This window comes from Mizuhopecten yessoensis, unplaced genomic scaffold, assembly GCF_002113885.1.
Source record: "Mizuhopecten yessoensis strain PY_sf001 unplaced genomic scaffold, ASM211388v2 scaffold4535, whole genome shotgun sequence".
NCBI lineage: Eukaryota > Metazoa > Mollusca > Bivalvia > Pectinida > Pectinidae > Mizuhopecten > Mizuhopecten yessoensis.
Window position 1 is genome coordinate 1004221 of NW_018405595.1, and position 22756 is coordinate 1026976.

Below are 22756 nucleotides of genomic sequence, written 5' to 3' on the forward strand. Positions count from 1 at the left end.
TCAGCCCCAATGTTATATGGGGACCCAGGAGTACAAAGTGACATATTAATGACGTATAATCTTTCTCTGTCCTCAGCCCCAATGTTATATGGGGACCCAGGAGTACAAAGTGACATATTAATGACGTATAATCTTTCTCTGTCCTCAGCCCCAATGTTATATGGGGACCCAGGAGTACAAAGTGACATATTAATGAAGTATAATCTTTCTCTGTCCTCAGCCATAATGTTATATGGGGACCCAGGAGTACAAAGTGACATATTAATGACGTATAATCTTTCTCTGTCCTCAGCCCCAATGTTATATGGGGACCCAGGAGTACAAAGTGACATATTAATGAAGTATAATCTTTCTCTGTCCTCAGCCATAATGTTATATGGGGACCCAGGAGTACAAAGTGACATATTAATGAAGTATAATCTTTCTCTGTCCTCAGCCCCAATGTTATATGGGGACCCAGGAGTACAAAGTGACATATTTATGAAGTATAATCTTTCTCTGTTTTCAGCCCCAATGTTATGTGGGGGACCCAGGAGATGCTATGGCCCATCAGGCCAGAGGCGAAGGAAGCCACACCAACAGAACGGGTCATCAATCTGTCCACCCCAAAGAAAAACTTCCAGACAGGAATGCATGCGGGCAGGTAAGACACAACTTTATCGTGTTTCTTACCATCATTCCTACAAACGCAGGATTACAGACTTTCGTAGAGCTTCAAAGATCTGTATATGGATTCCCGATCTATAAATCCTCTCTCAGATGAAAGATTTGAGAAGATTTAAAATATTTCATTTCAAGAAGCCACCTTTTTTCCCAATCTTACATGCTGATACCACCATGGCTTCTGATTGGCTGAGACAATTAGGGCTATAACTTGAGTTCTATTGGGCAGTTATTCAACAGGTCAGAATCTCATTGTAGCTTGTGGTCCTGATAGAAAATCATTTTCAGGTCCCTTACAGACATAACTCTCTATCACTTTTAATCTCATTTTAAATCTTTATCTGTTTCTGTCACTAACAATTAATAATACAGAACCTGATTTTTCAAAATATGAAGCACATAATGTGGTTAAAAAAGTTACAGTAGTAAAATTTAAATGAAAATTTCAACAGTACATGTATTTTTATTAACAACGCTAATATAGTTATTTCAAAGTGTATTTCCACCAATCAAGAAAAAGAAAACTTTCTGATTATATAAATGCATCTCATATATACAATGCCATGTACCTGTTATAAATAGTGTTTTACCATTTACCTGGCAAACAATGTATAACCGGTAATATTGTCATTATATTGAAATGTTTGTTCTGACTCAAGATTTTCTTAAAAAATACAATATACAAATATTAAATACTAAATTGATATTAAGTATTGTTCAAATGAAGTGAATATAATGACTGTTAAAAAAGAAAGAAAATCTATTTATCAAATTATTCTTATTTGATTACCGGTAAGTGTGCAGTACTTGGCCACGCTCATTGATCATGGAGTGTTAAGATAAGCTGGTTACAATACACATCCAAATTTTAATAATTTTACATTATATTATGTACTTACACATATGATTATTAAACCTGCTCGTTTTACTGGATTCCCCCGAAGGCAGTGTAGCACCCATATAGTAATATAATGTCTATATACATATACTGTTAAAAACCAATTTCACATACTTAACAATGGTTATCGTATTTCAATTTTTATTTTAGTCAAAATCAGATTATACTGTAATTGTTGTAATACCTTCTTACACTAATGTTAATCTCGTTCGCCCCAGTACAGGTTAATCCGCAGCATTGGGTCAGCTGTTCAAAGCATTGTCAGTTTTATGAGTGTAAAACTTTACGAATTTTAACACTATGAGATGTTTTTGATTTTTTTTTTAAGTAAATAAATGTTTATTGTCTTGAATCAATGGTAATATTTCTATACAATCTCTTTTCGTTCAAGAAAAGAAGTGATTTATGTAAAAAACTGATACAAAATTTGTGAATTTAGAAAAAAAGCTGATCCGGTTTTGAATGTTATGGCCCCCGTTAGTACGATATACAGTCGGCGTGACGTTTGACGGTATAACATAAAGTAACACCACTTCCTTCACAACGCGACCCTGTCTTCCTGTTAGAGCTTTAGGTACCTAGATCAAAATCTGCACATTTCATCGTGACTAGCCAGATTGGACTCTTGACTACAAAATAGGGGAATCGGTGGATTTAGACTGGAAATTCAGTTTTGAGATGTGCGAAGGCTTAGAAGCAAATTCCTGGATTTAAATATCAGACTTTAATCGTTGGCTACGCCATGTACACATTTGGATAGGAAAACGAACCTGTACATGTGCGTCATCTCATCGTTTACATTTTTTTTACACAGAAATGGAAAATCTATGTATCAGAACTACTTTGTGTTAAAAACCAGTTAAAACCCCTAAATTTGAACTTAAAGTAGGTTTTGAAGGATTAAGGCGATGAAGACAGACGTCAAAATTACAGTTATTGATGAAAGGGGCCAGACAGCGAGCCCATCTCTCGCAAAGACTCCAAGCACTCCGCCAAAATCGCCCCCCATCCCCATTATACCTAATCGTGTTGTAACAAGTAAAGTGTTTCTGGAGGAGAATGACGATCTGTTGGTAAAGGATTACAGTGTTTATGATAAATACGATAAATACGAAAACATACGCAAAAACAGAGCTCAAAAGGGCATCCAGAGTCTGTACATTGCAACAGATAAGAAATGGGAATTTCTCGCACCACGATTACAAGAGAAAGAAAATTGTAGGTACGTATAAAGTGGACTGTGGCGGGTAGGAGGATGGTGTACTGGAACATATAAAATTTTACAGACATGCAATTATTAAAGATGAAGATTTGATATTGATTTTTTATCCAAGTTTACTGCATATATTCGTAAATTTTCCCTCAAAAATGCAAAACATTCACAAGGTACTGATGAGCCAAAATCTGCAGCTCATCACAATATTCGAGCTCACACCCCTCTAGTTCTGAAATAGTTTACTGTATAATAGATAAACCAATAATTGCTATTTTGTTCAAGACTTTGTAAGTGTTGGCTTTTATGCAACTCAAATAATGTATTTACAGTATGTAAAATTCACAATTTATAAGTGCTACATAAACCGGTGTTTTATTATCAAAATGCTGAACAAGCACTGATGTTAAATTTCTGTTCTACCATGACTGAAAGGTTAAGCGTCATTATCACTGTTTAACTCATGAGATCATTCACCCCTGAAATTTCATAATGAACTATTCCAAATCTTTGAAATGGAAGAGTTCAAATGTGTCTTCAGGGGTGAATGAGCTAAAGCGGGTCCGTTGCAGGGGAGGGAGATGTACAAAAGCACCATTATTTTGACTTCCTATATGGAGATAAAAATTGTACGTTTTGTTAAGTGCAATACATTTAAAATTCAGGATCAAGTTGCCCCAAAGGTGAACAGTTTAACTAATGAATAAATTTGTCAGTCCATTTAAACTTGGTCACAGTGAATTATAAATATGTATGTTACCCTGAGGGTACTTTTTCAAATGCAGCAAATATTCTGTGGTATATAGTATAATAATGCTAACAATATTGTTACCTGATTTGTGCTAATCTGGTATGGGGCTTTTTGGGTCAAATAACATATAGAAAGACTTCACACGATCAAAATAGAAGTCACCATAGTTAAATCTTAATACAAATCAAAGGATGCACTCTTCACTGTTCCTTTAGAAGCAGGACCATGCTTTCAGACCTGTGATTGTATTTAGGGAAGCACTCTTTAAAATCTAAAATGTACTCTATTTTTATATCGTTAACATTTTATTTGTTGATTCCTTAGCACAATTTTGGTGAGTTACAATAGAATGAAATTCCACACAAGACTTGAGTTTGAGCATTTATGAATAATGAGCTATAGACTTTTTTATGAATCAGATACAAAATGTGTAGCCTAGCTCCATCATGTATGCTGCTTCACTGGGCTCAGATCATGAAGCTATGTTTCCTTTACTTCAGAAACATGCAAACCAACATAATTGCATTTCACACCAGACCTGTATCAAAATGATACGAAATCAATGATTTCATTTTGTCAGCCTTGTTTGGAAGGACCCAATTAAATTTGTTTGTTCCAGACAAGCCAAGAAAACGTCACGTATATTAATCTTACCCAATGGTGAAGTATTTCAGATCACCTTATATTTTAATTATGATCAAGACTCAGTCACAATGTATGATTGTGGTTGTTGCACAGACATACTCCCAAACAAACTTATCTCCCAGCTGAACCAGCCACATTTGGCTTGAAGGTTTGGATCAAGCACCTGCCAGCATTTAAAACTTGGTATAGTATAACTACAGCGAAAAATTTCCCAGTGTACATTAGTTCGTTCCCCAACTCCAGATAAAATTTAGCATCAAAATGAACAAACGGCCATAACTCAGTACATTACAATGTATAAAGTGGGGAATTCGTCTAGATGTCAACACGTGACACATTGTCATCCCAAGAGGTAATCACATACAAAATTTGACAATTTTAAGTGACAGAAATATTTCACATAGTATCTCAGTGAACAAGGGCCATCACTATTCATACGAAAGCACTGGATCTGATTTTATTGCATGACACTCCGCCATCCCAAGAGGTACTCGAATACATAACTTGACAATCGTAGGGAGCCCTGGACAAACCTAGAACTGTAAGCCAAAGGCTAACTAATACCCCCCGCTGCTATATCAACCAGAACTGTAAGCTAAAGGCTAACTAATACCCCCCGTTGCTATATCAACCAGAACTGTAAGCTAAAGGCTTACTTAAAGACAAAGTATTGCAAAGCAATCCATAGTCTCCCACCAGTAATGATTCTTTATTGACTGAGCTGTACACGTATTTAAGTATACTGGTCACTGACATACTTCCTATACTCCCTTCCCATGCCAAAATATACTTACATACCAAATTTTGTTAGCCCAGACGAACCAGTTTTGCTAAAATTGTCCTATTAGTTAAGGAGAAGATGTCAGGACAAAGAATTTTAACAAAGGGCCATAACTCCTTAAAAAGGGTCTAAATAAAATAAATACTAGCCTGATGCAGGACATCAGGGGGCAATTACAATATCTGTAAACTTTCATTGAAATCGGCCCAGTAGTTTATAAGTCAGACAAAGGTTTATTCAACAAAGGGCCATAACTCCTTTAAAAAAAGGGTTGAAATGAAAAAGTACTACTTGGATGCACAACGTCAGGGGGCAGTTACCATATCTGTAAAAAAAACCATGAAATTAGCCAAGGAGATTAGGAAAAGTTGTTGGGACAGAAATATTTCAAGAAAGGGCCATAACTCCATAAAAAAGGGTTGGAAATAAAATACCTGGATGCAGAACATAAGGGGGTATTTATCATATCTGGAAAGTTTTGTTGAAATTGATCCATAACTTTAGAAGGAGTTGTCCGGACAAAAAGTTTCAGTATTTTTTCAACAATGGGCCGTAACTTCGTAAAAAAAAGGTCAGAATGAAAAAAACAATACCTGGATGCACAATTTCAGATGGTAGTTATCATATCTTGAAAGTTCCGTTGAAATCGGTCCATTACTTTAGAAAGAGTTGTCCGGATTAAAAAATTCTACAGACAGACAGACAATTAAGCCAATTCCAGTAACACCCCCCCCCCCCCCCCTCCTAACTTGGTTGCAGGGGGTATAATGACACTCTGACAGAAGGACAGAGGAACCGATGGAGTCCCAGGACACAGGAGGGGGACAGAATTAAAGAGCAGTGTAGGCGAGAGACATCTCTGAGAAGTTGCAACATTTCTATAAAATGTTTTTTAACATGTTTTACATCTGTGTTGCAGGCCAATATTCTACTACAGTTGTGGTCGCCCGTCGATGATATGGGAGAATAAGTCTAATGTGAAGGAAGCCAATGAGCGGGTCAGTGTTCTGTCCACTCCCAAACAGCCAAGTAGGGAGTTCACCAACCAAGAAATCAAGTAAGAACGTTAACTAAAACAGCTTTATATTAGTCTCATGGTCAATAACACAGAATCCACTGCTTGATATCAGTCTCATGGTTAATAACACAGAATTGATGGCTTGATATCAGTCACAGGGTTAATAACACAGAATTCAGTTTGATATCAGTCACATGGTCAATAACATAGAATTCAGTTTGATATCAGTCACAGGGACAATAACATAGAAATCAGTTTGATATCAGTCACAGGGTTAATAACACAGAATTCAGTTTGATATCAGTCACAGGGACAATAACATAGAAATCAGTTTGATATCAGTCACAGGGTTAATAACACAGAATTCAGTTTGATATCAGTCACAGGGACAATAACATAGAAATCAGTTTGATATCAGTCACAGGGTTAATAACACAGAATTCAGTTTGATATCAGTCACAGGGACAATAACATAGAAATCAGTTTGATATCAGTCACAGGGTTAATAACACAGAATTCAGTTTGATATCAGTCACAGGGACAATAACATAGAAATCAGTTTGATATCAGTCACAGGGTTAATAACACAGAATTCAGTTTGATATCAGTCACAGGGACAATAACATAGAAATCAGTTTGATATCAGTCACAGGGTTAATAACACAGAATTCAGTTTGATATCAGTCACAGGGACAATAACATAGAAATCAGTTTGATATCAGTCACAGGGTTAATAACACAGAATTCAGTTTGATATCAGTCACAGGGACAATAACATAGAAATCAGTTTGATATCAGTCACAGGGTTAATAACACAGAATTCAGTTTGATATCAGTCACAGGGACAATAACATAGAAATCAGTTTGATATCAGTCACAGGGTTAATAACACAGAATTCAGTTTGATATCAGTCACAGGGACAATAACATAGAAATCAGTTTGATATCAGTCACAGGGTTAATAACACAGAATTCAGTTTGATATCAGTCACAGGGACAATAACATAGAAATCAGTTTGATATCAGTCACAGGGTTAATAACACAGAATTCAGTTTGATATCAGTCACAGGGACAATAACATAGAAATCAGTTTGATATCAGTCACAGGGTTAATAACACAGAATTCAGTTTGATATCAGTCACAGGGACAATAACACAGAATTCACAGCTTTATATCAGTCACAGGGACAATAACACAGAATTCACTGTTTGATATGCAGTCACAGGGTCAATAACACAGAATTCACAGCTTGATATCAGTCACAGGGTCAATAATACAGAATTCACAGCTTGATAACAGTCACAGGATCAATAACACAGAATTCACAGTTTGATAACAGTCACAGGGTCAATAACACAGAATTCACAGTTTGATATCAGTCACAGGGGCACGATAGGTCTGACATAACTCAATTTTCTTTAATCATGTGGCAGGTTTTAATTGTTCACTACTTTTCATTTGCCTTATAGCTTTGCACTACATTTAACTTTCCTTTAGCTGAACTGGTAGAATGGCAGACTGGAAAGTTCCGAGTAGTGGGTTCAATCTTCGGTGGAAGTGCGACGTTGCTCTCTTTCCTGTTGTAATTGCAAACTGGATCTTGAATGACTTTCTATTTCATACAGGATTTATGAAACAAGTCAAAAACATTTTAAGAATGAAAAAAATCATCCTCTCTTTTGGCATAGTGCAAATTTAAGAATTTACAGTAAACTGTTGATGTATAAAAACTTGTTTAAGTTTAATTTACATGACATTAAAGATATCCTATAGCATAGAATGTTTTTGATTACATGTGTTTTCAAGATTATAAATTTTTTGGCCCAGTAGTTTCCTATTTTACAAGTCCATGTGCAAATACTATTAACCCTGTATTATTCAACATGATAATAACAATTTAGGACTAGTCAATCGGGCTAGCAGGTTTTAGAATCACTAGTCCAGCTGTAGATTTCACTCGTCGACTCAGACTATGGACTAACCTTATTGTCTAGTCCAGCTGGAGATTTCACTCGTCGGCTCAGACTATCGACTAACCTTATTGTCTAGCCCAGCTGTAGATTCCACTCGTCGACTCAGAATATCGACTAACCTTATTGTCTAGTCCATCTGTTGTTTTCACTCGTCGACTCAGACTATCGACAAACTTATTGGCTAGTCCAGCTGTAGATTTCACTCGTCGTCACAGACTATCGACTAACCTTATTGTCTAGCCCAGCTGTAAATTTCACTCGTCGACTCAGACTATCGACAAACTTATTGGCTAGTCCAGCTGTAGATTTCACTCGTCGTCTAAGACTATCGACTAACCTTATTGTCTAGCCCAGCTGTAGCTGTCACTCGTCGACTCAGACTATCGACTAGCCTTATTGTCTAGTCCAGCTGTAGATTTCCCTCGTCGACTCAGACTATCGACTAACCTGATTGTCTAGTCTAGCTGTAGATTTCACTCGTCGACTCAGGCTATCGACTAACCTTATTGTCTAGTCCAGCTATAGATTTCCCTCGTCGACTCAGACTATCGACTAACCTGATTGTCTAGTCTAGCTGTAGATTTCACTCGTCGACTCAGCCTATCGACTAACCTTATTGTCCAGTCCAGCTGTAGATTTCACTCGTCGACTCAGGCTATCGACTAACCTTATTGTCTAGTCCAGCCGTAGATTTCACTCGTCGACTCAGACTATGGACTAACCTTATTGTCTAGTCCAGCCGTAGATTTCACTCGTCGACTCAGACTATGGACTAACCTTATTGTCTAGTCCAGCCGTAGATTTCACTCGTCGACTCAGACTATGGACTAACCTTATTGTCTAGTCCAGCCGTAGATTTCACTCGTCGACTCAGACTATGGACTAACCTTATTGTCTAGTCCAGCCGTAGATTTCACTCGTCGACTCAGACTATGGTTTTAGAATCACTAGTCCAGCTGTAGATTTCACTCGTCGTCTAAGACTATCGACTAACCTTATTGTCTAGCCCAGCTGTAGATTCCACTCGTCGACTCAGAATATCGACTAACCTTATTGTCTAGTCCATCTGTTGTTTTCACTCGTCGACTCAGACTATCGACAAACTTTTTGTCTAGTCCAGCTGTAGATTTCACTCGTCGTCTCAGACTATCGACTAACATTATTGTCTAGTCCAGCTGTAGATTTCTCTCGTCGACTCAGACTATCGACTAACCTGATTGTCTAGTCTAGCTGTAGATTTCACTCGTCGACTCAGTCTATCGACTAACCTTATTGTCTAGTCCATCTGTTGTTTTCACTCGTCGACTCAGACTATCGACAAACTTTTTGTCTAGTCCAGCTGTAGATTTCACTCCTCGACTCAGACTATCGACTAACCTTATTGGCTAGTCCAGCTGTAGATTTCACTCGTCGCCTCAGACTATCGACTAACCTTATTGTCTAGCCCAGCTGTAGATTCCACTCGTCGACTCAGAATATCGACTAACCTTATTGTCTAGTCCAGCCGTAGATTTCACTCGTCGACTCAGACTATGGACTAACCTTATTGTCTAGTCCAGCTGAAGATTTCACTCGTCGACTCAGACTATCGCCTAACCTTATTGTCTAGTCCAGCTGTAGATTTCACTTGTCTCAGACTATCGACTTACCTTATTGTCCAGTCCTGATGCATACACTGCATCTAATTAATTATATGTTGGTGGTATCTGGTTGTTTATCATGATTGTGGCACATTAAGTTTAAAATTTTACCATCAGCAATAATTTGTGTTTACTTGGAGAACCATTATTAACACAGATGTCTGATAATGTACATGTTTATATATGTTAACATTGGTATCGAAACCAGACTAGATAGCATTGTTAATATTAACAGTAAAGGAGGGTGTATGGTTTGAGCCTTTCCTACACTACATGCAATTTGAACATATTCATTTGTGTTTTTAATCTTGGTTGCCATGGTAACCAGTTGAACTTTGCGTATACATGTATCATCAAAATGTTTAGTACTTCAGGTAGCAAAACAATTTGTTTTTGTAACATGAAGCACATTCTTTAACAAAATCTGAATTTCTCCCAAAGATGTATCGAGAATGCTTTCACATTTGCCTTTGACAGTAAATTGGTTTAAGCATGGGTTTCTGTTGTTTCCAAGAAGAAAACTATGTGGATTCTTGACAGAATTGATTCCCAATACAGTCCCTTATTTGTAACGCCTAAAGGGTGTGTGTGTTGATGGAGTTATACACATTTATTACCACAGGGAGCCTTACACAGAACAGGACTTGAAAAGAATGTATCCTAATGTCAAAAGGTGGTGTACAGCCGTTTAAATACTAACAATTAACACTGTTATACATGTGGAATTATAACGGCCTTTTCCTGAGGTTCATGTATGGTTGTATTAACCTTAGAGAAAAGCATAAACTGACCAAGGTTGAGGTATCTAAATCTTTTATTTCTGTCAATAAAATCAATCCTCTACCCTTCTTGACACTTACATTTCCTTGCCATCAATTTAGTTAAAAGAATGAGAATTATAGTTATATATTAATATGTGTATTTAATATCTAGATTTTTTTTTTATATTTCCTAACATTATTATTATCTTATTTTATTGAAACCAAATTTGTTTCGCTTTTTCATATCCTTTATCCAATTAACTGTGTTAATATTTTGCCCTTCAGTTTGGTTATTTACTAATTTGGAAGTTGAAGTTTTTTAAATTCTGTGGCATGGGAAATGATATTTATTATAAATATATACAATCACTTATTCAATACCATTCATATAATTTAAGTTCACATAAAATGAAATTTTCAGATTTTAAACTGAATTAAAGTGATCACCGTCATACAAAATCTATTTGATGGGTCATTATAAATACAAATATTACTGAAACCAACTTGAACGTTATAACGATTTTAAGCTATGACTAACTGTTACAGACACTGTGTGTAGCTAATTAGTGTCATTAACATTATTGTACCAAGGTTTAAAACTAGAAATGTGTATACATGTAATCTAAAAGTTTGTAGTTCTTTTAACATTTAAAATGTTTAATTTTTGGTTGACTTTAATATATTTCTTAAACATGAACGTCATCATTTATAACATGAGTTGATAATACAATGTCCCTGTATTAGAGCTCATATGGTGCGATATATGTTGATAATACCTGTATTGGCGCTCATTTGATGTGACATATTTTAATAATACCCGTTTTGATGTCATATGGTGTGATATATGTTGATAATACCTGTATTAGAGCTCATATGGTGTGATATATGTTGGTATTGCGTGTATGATTGTGCTCATATGTTGAGACGTACGTCACAACAGCAGATGACATCCACTTTATCATGACATTAGCTTTTCTAGGCAAATTGAATAAGATTTAGAACCTAGCATTGGGTTTTTATCAAGATTTTCTTATTCAAGTTATAAAACTTATTGATACATTTCTCATTTTAAATGAGAAAAAGCAGCAGCAGTATTATTAAACTGTTGTGCATTCCATGGATGCAGACCTGCAAAAATTGTTCTCGGGCATCCTGAATTGAAAGGCTAGTTACAGCTTACAGATATTTGAAAGTATATTGAATGGTTGAAGTTACAAGTTTTTCTATAACTACAAAACGTACTGTGTCTATGTCATATATAGCTGATTGGCCTTACATAAGTCAATAAAATCCCTCGATTTAAATGTGATTTGTTGATTTCAGACCACAATTCCTGTTCAGTTGCGGAAGGTCGAGCCCAATATGGACGGTCCAGAAGGGGGCATTGTCTGCAGGTGACCGCCCACGCACGCAGAACCTGGCCTACCCCCGCCCACCACACCGCGAGTTCCAGCCCAGTCGCCAAGTGGAAACAATTATAGCTGGGAGTGCTCTTAGTGCCGCAGCTTCAGAACGGATACAAAGCCTATCAACGCCCAAAGACAGGCCACATGGGCCGTTTAGACCACCGCAATGGCCGGTGAGTAAAAAACATCATAAAGTGGCAACAAAAACCACAAATATTTTCTTCCATACATAATTAGCATACTGACTTACTGTGCTCCGAGTGGTTGAAGGTCTGCACAATAACAGTAAAATATGACTTGTTCTGACGAGATTTGGTCACTATTTGCTATTGATACAACAAAAAATGCTATGCTTAAAGGTGATCAAAATCTGTGCATAATTAACAGACCAAGTTCCGATTGGTTGACTGCAAATCAACTTTGTCAAATTTGACCAGATTCTGATAAAACTATTTACACTAACGGCCAAATCTGCCAGTAATTCATAAATAATCAGAAGTATCTTTGAGGTGTCAAATTTTTATCAGTAAAATACTGTATGGGGAATTATCTGTATGATAAAAAATAAATATGTTGATAATAACTTAACCGATCATACTACATACCTTGTTCAGTCATATTTTTCCGAAATGAGATCCATTCGTTTGGTGTGAATAATAAATGCTAAGCTTGTTCAGTGCTATTTGGTGAGATTTTACTAACTCGGCACATTGTGGCTTAGTGAGTTGTGTTCAGTGGTCAAGAGCCAAGATACCGGTCATTCGACTCTTAGCATGAAAAAAGAAGCAGGTGTTATCAAAATATAAGTTATCAAGTTTTTTGTGTGGCCAAAACAAATTTAGCATTTATTTTTCAGTCATTGTTTTATTTTTGTCCAACATTTACAGGCAGTAAAAGTAACAGAAATTCTTATAGATTTCCTTGTATATTTTATGTTATATTTTATGTTTGTTCTGTAGGTAACACCGGGAGCAAGAAATGCCATTTCTTCAAGTCGATGTGTTGACCTTGCTCGTCCCAAGGCCACGGTAGAAGGATATCAACTGCCACGAGATGAGATGTGGCCCGTCACGCGTGCAGCCAAGCGTGGCAGTGCATCGGGCAGGCTTCAGGAACTATGTAGGCCAGTTGTGAGAGCTTCAATGGATCATGTGCAATTTAATCCAGACGCTTTCTTGGTGAAGGAAACGGCCTTAAAGGGGGTTATACCTAAGCGTTGTGACGAACTAGCTCAACCAATTCAGCGCTAGCAGATTAACATGGACATTAAATCTTGCCACTGTGATAAAACCTATTTATATATCTAAGCGCTTGTTTGAGATGCTGAATCATTGTAAAGAAATAACTTATTTTTACCCAGTATGCACAATTTGACAAGAACAGTATTATTTATTACTTGTGATGTCACCGAAACAGTATTATTGTTAAAGTTATGTTAACTGGTCCATGTTTCAATAAAAGTAACTAACAGTATTATTGTTAAAGTTATGTAAATTGGTCCATGTTTGTTAAAGTTACGTAAATTGGTCCATGTTTCAATAAAAGTAACTAACAGTTTTATTGTTAAAGTTACGTAAATTGTTCCATGTTTTGATAAAGTAACTATGCATTCCCATGAAATGGATTTGCAATGAAAATATTTCACTGTTCAAATCAATTATAAAATTTCACCATGGTATGATAGAATAGATTAGTTCATTTCAAAGCAACGGAGGTGTGAAACAAAGGAATGATTTGTGCCTGTATCAGCCATCCCTATAATAGGTGGACTTGAAGCAGTGTAATACAGATTTACATCACATGAAATGTGTTGATTTTTATAGACTGAGGTTCCAATATGATTATCTGACAAGTCTTAAATTTTAAATTACTTTTTAATTTCCAAACAGGTACACAAAAAAGGCTGGTTTGCTACTGTAATAATTTTACAAATAAATTAACTGTTATACGAATTCAATAACTTCTGAACTTAATTCCTTCAAAATAATTCAATTTTAATGAAATAATGCTGATTACTTTATAAAAAGTAAGATAAGGACCCTTGTACATAAACAGATATGTAGCCTTTTGCATTGTGATTATCTATATAAGGGGAGACAACTGGTATAATTGACTGGTCGAAAGATGTTTCAGGGAAACAAATAAGGAAATATTTCAAGCTCAACACTTTAGCTTAAGTTTTGGAAATACCAATGTTATAAAGTTAAATGAATTCTTATTTTACAATGAAATAAGTTTCCTTGGCTTATCTGCTGTTAAACAAGATATTTTTTCTTGTTGTATGATGCCTAGGAAATCTTGTGTGCTAATCTTTTTCTTGTTACTAGTATACTATGTGGTGAGACCAAGTATTACAATTTAACTAAGGATTATGTTTATTTATTTTTATTTATTGAAACAGATTCCAGCAAATGAAATCCTGACTGTCATAAACATTAACAATCTCAAGCAGGTTGTCTTGATTTCATTTAGTGGACATAACATTAAATATTTTCCTTTTGAAATATTTTAGCATTTGGTTGAAAGCATCCATGCATAGAAACTATGTTTATAACATTGTATTAACTCCAGTTCTTTATTATTTATATAATACCACAAGGACTGGGGTGCCGATATTGTAGGAACCTATACAGGAGATATATGTCGGGAGTGTTCTGTTGTAATCATTATTACCGCTATAGTATAGTTTGGTTATGTTTTGTTGCTTATGTTCTGTTGTTTTTTCCCCAAATATCATTGTTATCAGGAGTGAGACAGTTGCAGCAAATATCTTCTACACGTGTGTTATGTGAATTAAAATGCAAAAAAAAATCTATCGGCTCTTTGACTTATTATTCATTATTAAGTGACTTCACCATCTAACTAAAACAATACTATTTTTAGGGATTGAAATAAAAATTCTGAATATTTAGCACAGCATACAGCACACTTGCTTACAAAACATACTCTACAATGTGTATGTGTGGGGTATAGGACATCTTAACTAAGAAAAGTTTCCATGTGATGCACTAGGTTTATAAAATCATAAACATATAAAATATGAATTTCAATCCATATATTTACATATTAAACAACAAAGAAACTACAAATCTATAGTTTTGGAGGCTTTCTTCTGGTCCCTGTTGCATTTGTTGCCAGTTACATGTAGATCCAGAATGTCAACCAGACACCAATGGAAATTTCCAATAAGCTTTCTGCCTTGATGCATCAGCAGTTCTGAATTACATGTTGCGATAGGTTGTCCCTTAATTATATCAATATGAATTATATGTTGTAGGGTATACCCCCACTTCCAGAGAGTGCCACTCCTAAACCTAATTCTATCACCAGAAGGTGATAGTTCCAACACATATAATATAATCAAGGTCTCAATGTCAGCATCACCTCTCCCCAAATCATTTCCTGAATTCTGTCTTGTGCACCCTTCTCCCGGAAAACAGCTTTTCAGGGGATTTCCAAATGAACATGCAATATGATTTCTCATTTGATATTTCATGTTCAATTGAACTCAAAAGAATTATCACAAAATCAAGAACAAATGTAATCAAACCATTTCAAAACTATCTTAAATTTCTATTAGTTTCCATTTTTTGTTTATTGTAGCAAATGTTTACTGTATACATATGGTGAAAAGCCTAGCTTGTGGATCAGAGGCATCATCGGTAACCCACGTTCAATTTTACTAGCTCTGAAGTGATTTAATGGAACAAAACTACCATGGGTTACCGATGATGAGTCGGAGGGAGAGAAGCGGTACTGACTTTGTGATCATCATTCACTATCAATATCATCACAAAGCATCTGTAGGGTTTTGGAAACAATACTTTTTATTTTTATACACTTTTATATACAGAAGTTGTTTCTCTCATCATGGAAACAAGATAAATGTGTAAATCATTGTCTGGCACCACTCATTCTGAAAGTTGTCTTTTGACACACTTGATGAGACAGCTGCCATGATAACTGAAATACCTCAGACTGTTTATTTTACGACATGTTAACAAGAAGAACGAAAAATCAAAGAAAATCTTCAACAAAATAGAATTTCCTGATGGTGACAATTCTTAATGCCAGAACATTAAAAAATTTATGCCAGAACATTAAATAATTTTTGAAGGAAATATTTTTTATAATAAATGTTCAGTTTTCTTCAAATCAGGAGGTACATACTTCACCTTTATATAAGTGATTAAGTTGTTCCAAGCCTTATTTTCTTTACCATCAAGTTTGGCACAAGTTCTATCGCAGATCAGACCTGCTGAAGATATTTAAGATACTGCAAGGAGGAACATACTTGGAGGATATATATGGGAAGTGATGATATCAGTACAAAGTTTGTGATGAAAATATTCATAACAATTTTGCTCATCCGTTCCAATCACAGCATCAAATCACTTTTCATACTGTGATGATGGGTTTTCATTTACGTCTAAAACTTTGTCTTCAGATTCAAGTTTCACCTCCTCTACTCCAACCAATGGTAGCCAGACTGTCTATCCACGATCACTGTCTACATGGACCAATCATCTGATCCAACACAAAGCATTCACGATTCGCAAGTAGAAAATTGAATTGGTAAATGATGCGACCAATCATCTTGTCCAAAACACATTGTTCACTTTTCCCAAAATACGAATCAAATGAGTAAATTATCTCATCTGACACAGCCTTCATGTTTCACAAGCAATGATTCTATTGGGTAGATGATGCTGATACTTTGACCTTGACCTCTGTCATGAGGACGTACCTGTTACTCCCTTGCTCTTGAGGTATTCGCCGTACTGTTCTGGAATACTTTTGAAAGCCTTGATTTTAGCCTTGATTTGTTTGGGCGTGTCCTGGTAGTAGTTCTTTATGTCCCTTGCCATGGCCTGTGTAATGTAACAATCCACTGATTATTTGTCTTACCTTATTTCTCTAATAACATTGAGACTGTGTAGAGTAAATCCTCAACTTAATTCATTTTTTTTTTATTTGCCACCCCACTTACCACCATGTTTCAACAAGCCCTTTTCCTTTCTTCTAATTAATTAAATTATTCTTTATGTCAGGTGATCAAGCTGCCACCTGAATATATTGCCAAAGCTCCTACTTGCTGGACAAATTGTTGCATATAATAAGGTCATGATGTATACTAGAATAGTGTCAGTATAACAAGGTTTTACTGTATAATGGTGACAGTATAATAAAGTTTTAATGTATAATGGTGATAGTATAACAAGGTTTAATGTATAATGGTGACAGCATAACAAGGTTTTAATGTATAATAATGGCAGTATAACAAGGTTTTACTGTATAATGGTGACAGTATAACAAGGTTTTACTGTATAATAGTGGCAATATAACAAAGTTTTACTGTATAATGGTGACAGCATAAGGTTTAACTGTATAATAGTGGCAGTATAACAAGGTTTTACTGTATAATGGTGACAGTATAACAAGGTTTTCCTGTATAATGGTGACAATATAACAAGGATTTACTGTATAATGGTGCCAGTATAACAATTAGGTTTTACTGTATAATAGGGGCAATATAACAAAGTTTTACTGTATAAAGGTGACAGTATAACAAGGATTTACTGTATAATGGTGACAGTGTAACAAGCTAAAGGTTTTACTGCATAATGGTGACAGTATAACAAGGTTTTACTGTATAATGGTGGCAGTGTAACAAGCTGTATAATCATCACAGCACTGATTTTAACCGATTGTCGAGTCCCTCAAAGGGACAGCCATCATGTTTTATTGATCCGTCTCAAAAAGAAACACAAACAACCAAGGACTAAGGAAAAACTACATACGATATTTGAGGAAGGTCTGTCCAGTACTTTTTGAGGAAAATGCAATAATAAACTTGAAATGTTAAATTAAAAGATAGCTGCCTGGCTGCAACTTTATTGATCAGTCTCAAATTGAAAACATGCCCAATAAGGATCAAGGGAACCAACATCTAAAATAGGAGCAATATCTGTCAGGTACTTTGCTCGAGAAATATTGTCACCATTATACAAAGCAGTGCTAAATTCAGTCTCAAAGTGAAACAGCAACAATAGTCTACAATTCAGGATCATGGGATCATGCTGAAATTTGAGAAAGATCCATCCAGTACTTCATAAGAAATAATGATAGTAAACTATGTTTTAGGAGGGATGGAAGATGATGGGTTAAAAGGCATTAAGGAAAACCCACTATCTGATGATGGTGTGCTTACTAACAGACAAGCTTCCTATAAAGTTAAATCTTATACACCCTGAACTTAGCCCCCTCCTAGTTCCTCACTTTATAGTCTTCGCCGTATCTCTCCATCATATAGATACAGTAGCGAGTCTCTGGCTCCGACAGCCTCAGACGTCTCTTCTGGGGAATATTGGCTTCGGCTTCCAACTCTGAAATATGTAATTAGCAATATTACAAAATGTATAACTAAAACCCATGCTCAAGGTTTTTTAAACTTAATTTCTACATGTTTTTGGAGAAATAACTGACTACTGAAGCTGTTACTAATTAGTTTAAGATATGATTTATATGGGGCTGGTAAAATGATGTTAGAGACAATCAAATTCCTATAAATCTCCCACATCATCTAGTGACTGTACAAGACCTAGACTTTGGAGTAAGCGTACGCGTATTGAATATTGGCCCATGATAAACAGATTTTTGAAAAAAAAAAAAAATGGCATTTCAAACTACTACTTTGTCAAACTGGGAATACCCAGTAGAAAGTAATTTTTATTTTTCGCTAACAATTTCAGTGTTTGTGCAAGACATAAATGTTAGGGGTAAAATCAGGCTTAAATTACAAATTCTGACCCCTTTATATAGCAAGGCAGCTGGGATTAATGCAGGAATACAAAGTTAGTATGCTTTTTGAAATGGGGGAAAATCTGCACTGTAGGTGCATGACCCGTCCAGCGAGGGCTGCAGGCTGGAGTCAGGGGGAGAGTCCAACGGGGCATGGATGGCATCTTTAATTTTGTTCCTCGCTGTTCAATATATATCATAAAATATCAGCAGTGAAAATTAACATCAACACAGGGAAAATGAAATAAATCACTTGGTTGTGGAACTGATGGAAAATCGAAAATAAAATGGAACCAAGACAGATATTCGTGTGGTAGTATTTTAGTTACATGTAGGTGAATTTTTAACTGAAATAGGGGAAATAATGCCAAAACTGGAGAAGGGAACTGGCCCATATTCGTTCATAAAAAAGACATGTATATATATTCATGCAAAGCTATCACATTTTGTGTGTCAAAAGCCATTTAAGGAGTTCATACAGCCCAATATGTAGGCTAACTGAAACCTTGAACATTGCTTTCTCTTCCATCAAAAAATTGAAAGGTTGAATTGGTAAATGTATGGATATAAGTGCATATTGCCCCACAATACTCTGTACAAGGAGTCAACATGCACAGGTAAAGGTTAAATATCATCCAGAGTATATTTCTGTTCAATTCTTTCTACCTAATGTATCAAAGAACTCTACCAATGAAGTCATTGCTCATGTCCTTTAAACTGAAGATTTACTTGGATAGACAGCAAGTTTCAGAAAACAAAAACTTGGCTAAATACCTCCCCTAGAGTATTCAGAGTAAAATATAATACAGAATAAAAGTAAATTTGGTTTTAAATTCAATATCAATTTTAACCTATTATGAAACGATTGTTTTAATATTTCAATATACCTAATGACAATGTGTTTTTGTTGGTAAATGTTTGTTGATCCAAACAACATATAGACCATCAACACTAGGCAAATTTGGATTCCACGAGCGAAGGGCTAAAGTTTGACTGGGTGAAAATTCCAGGTATCTTCCTCTTATATCGCACAAGTAAATCTTGATCAGGTGGTGATCATCAGACAAAATGTGTTAATGGATGTGTAATTATGTATACGGACTGATCTAGTATGTAACTATTACCCAATGCCACATATTGTTTGGTGGGAACACTGTCCTCTATCTTCTCTCTCTTTTTAGATGTTCCTGGAATACTGGTAATAAGGAAGTCCTGAAAAAGAGTCATTTCAAGGGAGATAATTATTATCAATTATAGTCAAGAGTACTACTGCTGCATTAAATTTCAAAATCACAGCCTTGAACCTACTACAGTACTTTTACACTAAGCAAATCAAAATGAAGGAATTTTCGTCAGTCATATGCTGGTATCGGTACGAAGTACATAAACATACACATTCTCTGAGGTGTGCTAATAAAAATGACAGCTAAATTTGTGGACGCTAATTGCTATTTAATATATTCTTAGCGTTATGAATGCAATGGGACAAGCATTATATTATAGCTCTATATTTCAGACAAGAGCAAACACAGTGTTGTTTAACTGTGTTGAGACGGGGGGCTAGCTGGGCCGGGGCTTACCTATATTTAAACATCATGTATACTTCAAAAACTGTTGAGTCAAAAAATAAAAATAACATCTATGTAAAACTCATTCACCCCTGCATAGTGACTTTTTTTGCTCAGTCTTACAGGCGAATACATGCTGTTTCCCCTAGCTATATATATAGCTTAAAAGTGCCTTATTTTCCTAAAATGACAATATTCCCAATTTCAATACAAATACTGCTAGATTTTCTCACTTCACAAAGGAGCAGGCTGTTGTCGAATTAAGGTAGAAAAAACACTGCTAAACATATCTTAACTGGACTCGTTTGGTAAGGTTAGAATTCAAATATGTGACTTTAAGGGTGAATGAGTCAATGCATGCTGATCATGACATTTACAAAAAAAGGATATTTTCCGTTGGGAACTGGGCTGAGTCTTGGCCTGAAAATNACCCCCCCCCCCCCCCCAGTCCCCTCCCCTCAAAAGGAGGCCCTGTACTTGCCTTGGTTTTAGGTACTTTTAAGGTTTTGTTTGGGTCCGTGGCTAGACCCATTTCCTTCATGTTCTCCTGCATCGATCTAGTCGAGTCCCAAGCATTTCTTATCTGTTTACTGTCAAAATAAAAACTCATATGGTAAAATGACATGACGTGTCGTTCTCTCGCACTCCAAAGGTGCTAGCCAGTTTTAGAAAAGGAAAACATTTCTCACATGCACATGAAAGACAGGAATTTACAGTGTAACCATGCATCAACATATACTTGCCAACTTTTTGAAATTTCCATTGGTGAAATTACGAAGGCTCAGAATTAAATGCAAAAATATTATTTGTGTATGTATACACCCTAGGGAAAAGATAACACTTTTAAATAGCATCTATTGAGCTGTTCTTTCAGTTGAAATCATGAGACCTTAGAAAATAGGAATAGTAGCAAATTCACTGGTTGAAAATGCTCAATTTTAGGATCCAAAATCAGTAGTCTCCTTCCTAAATAGTGAGAGTTGGCAAGCTAAAGTATGTCATGACATTTTCCGTCCGAGGCAAGTCTGCCAAATGACGTTGGTGTTGGAAATAGTTCTATTGTGTTAACTGTGTTGAGTGAACTATTTGTGTGCTTATTATATATCAATATTAAAAGATACATAAACTGATATATTACAGTTGATGGAAATTAAATAAAACAAGATGCCGGCATCGATATCCCCTGCTCATTATTTCAGTACAAGTCAATATAAAAACAACTAATTGTTGGTCGCCGAAGTGTGAAATGTATAAGGTCAAATTCAGCATGTGCGAAATTGAATCAATAGAGCCACCCTAGATACATTAATCATGAAAATATCGACGGTGTAGCAGTTGTAGTAAGGTATTCATGGACGACACCAATTCTTCTTAACTAGATGCAGTCAAGACGAACGGATACACGGACCCCATTTGTATATCCCCCGCCAACTTGGTTGAGCGGTGGATAAATATTGTTCACTATGTGCTTCAAATGTTTTTATGTTCAGGGTTAGTCACCCCTTTAAAATAAACATAATTGTATTCATGCACACCAGTCATGGAATATAAGCATTGTTAGAGGTTTACACGATGAGATGCTTTTGTCTGGTGCCGCGTCGTAGTCTATCATCATCTTCCATTAAGTGATGGACTCCTTGATGGAGTGCAATTGTCAATTATAAGTTGGCAAAATTATATCCGATAGAAGTAGTAGTGTAGATAATAAATAATGTTCAGTATATTGAACGTTTTAGAGTATCCTGTCGAAGTTGAAGAGTATTGACACAGCTGGCATGTTTATTTTGAGTATGGAAGAAAAGAGGGAAATCTCAACCTTCAGTGCACGCACAGGGGTTCAGTTACAAATGTAATAGGACGAGAATATTGATTAAACGTCTAATCAATATATATTGTACCCAAAACCCTCCCCCACTACACAAATGTCTGATATACACATGTACATATGCTTTACTAATATGGGTCACATCACACATAAACATATGTGTTGTGACCCATATCAGTACAGCATATATGTATTTCGGACATTTGCAACGAACAGACGAACCCCTGACTGTGATGCACGAAGATGTAGATAACGGTTGAGACGACATTTATCCTCTGACTTGATAGCTTATAGGGTGCGTTGGAGTTACATTGAATGCTCTCGAGAAAAAAAAATTGAAGTGAGATTCTGTTCCAAACAAACAAGAATTTCTTATTAACTCACCGCTAACTCACTGGTGTCGATGCCATATACCATTAGTCTACTTGCTATATTGACGCATCTACTGAAAATTGACCACGTTACACCATACACAATATATACCTACCATTCAATTGTTGGCATCTTTTTAGATTTCATCCATTGCTTCTTTCTGTTCTGATCATAGTTGAATTTCTTTTTTCGGTGTTGTTTTGTTGGTTTGCCCATTATGGAGTCCTATTTACAAACTTCTTGCTCCACTCGGTACATGTGCTTTTAGAATGCGCAAAATGGTATCCGGCTATACCGGAGCTAGTAGTCAGCTTATCGACTACATGTACCTGATTTACATTTAGACAGGTTCTCGCATGATTTACCCAAAAAGAACCAAATATATCCCCATTTTTTGGCAAAACAGTAAAGATACATATAATTAATGACATTGTGGACA

General features: G+C 35.9%; 2 protein-coding genes across 5 annotated transcripts in view; one reads left to right on the forward strand and one right to left on the reverse strand.

Moving 5' to 3' along the window:
• Positions 1-14564, forward strand: part of LOC110449228 (testicular haploid expressed gene protein-like) — a 45740-nt gene extending 31176 nt beyond the window's left edge. For 3 of the 4 annotated variants that reach the window (XM_021495951.1, XM_021495954.1, XM_021495953.1), the window contains 5 exons: positions 509-643; positions 5871-6008; positions 10207-10257; positions 11669-11924; positions 12711-14564. In XM_021495951.1, coding sequence (XP_021351626.1) covers positions 509-643; positions 5871-6008; positions 10207-10257; positions 11669-11924; positions 12711-13001 — 871 coding nt within the window. In that variant the 3' untranslated portion in view covers positions 13002-14564. The remainder of the gene's footprint in view (positions 1-508; positions 644-5870; positions 6009-10206; positions 10258-11668; positions 11925-12710) is intronic. The other variant, XM_021495955.1, reaches the window with a different exon arrangement.
• The window catches only part of LOC110449227, a 60671-nt gene extending 38048 nt beyond the window's left edge, over positions 1-22623 (reverse strand). Inside the window, exons 1-5 of the mRNA XM_021495950.1 lie at positions 22433-22623; positions 20602-20710; positions 19677-19764; positions 18031-18137; positions 16499-16622 (exon numbers count right to left, since the gene is read on the reverse strand). Of these exons, the coding sequence (XP_021351625.1) occupies positions 16499-16622; positions 18031-18137; positions 19677-19764; positions 20602-20710; positions 22433-22533 (529 nt within the window). The 5' untranslated portion in view covers positions 22534-22623. The remainder of the gene's footprint in view (positions 1-16498; positions 16623-18030; positions 18138-19676; positions 19765-20601; positions 20711-22432) is intronic.
• Positions 22624-22756: the final 133 nt, after the last annotated feature.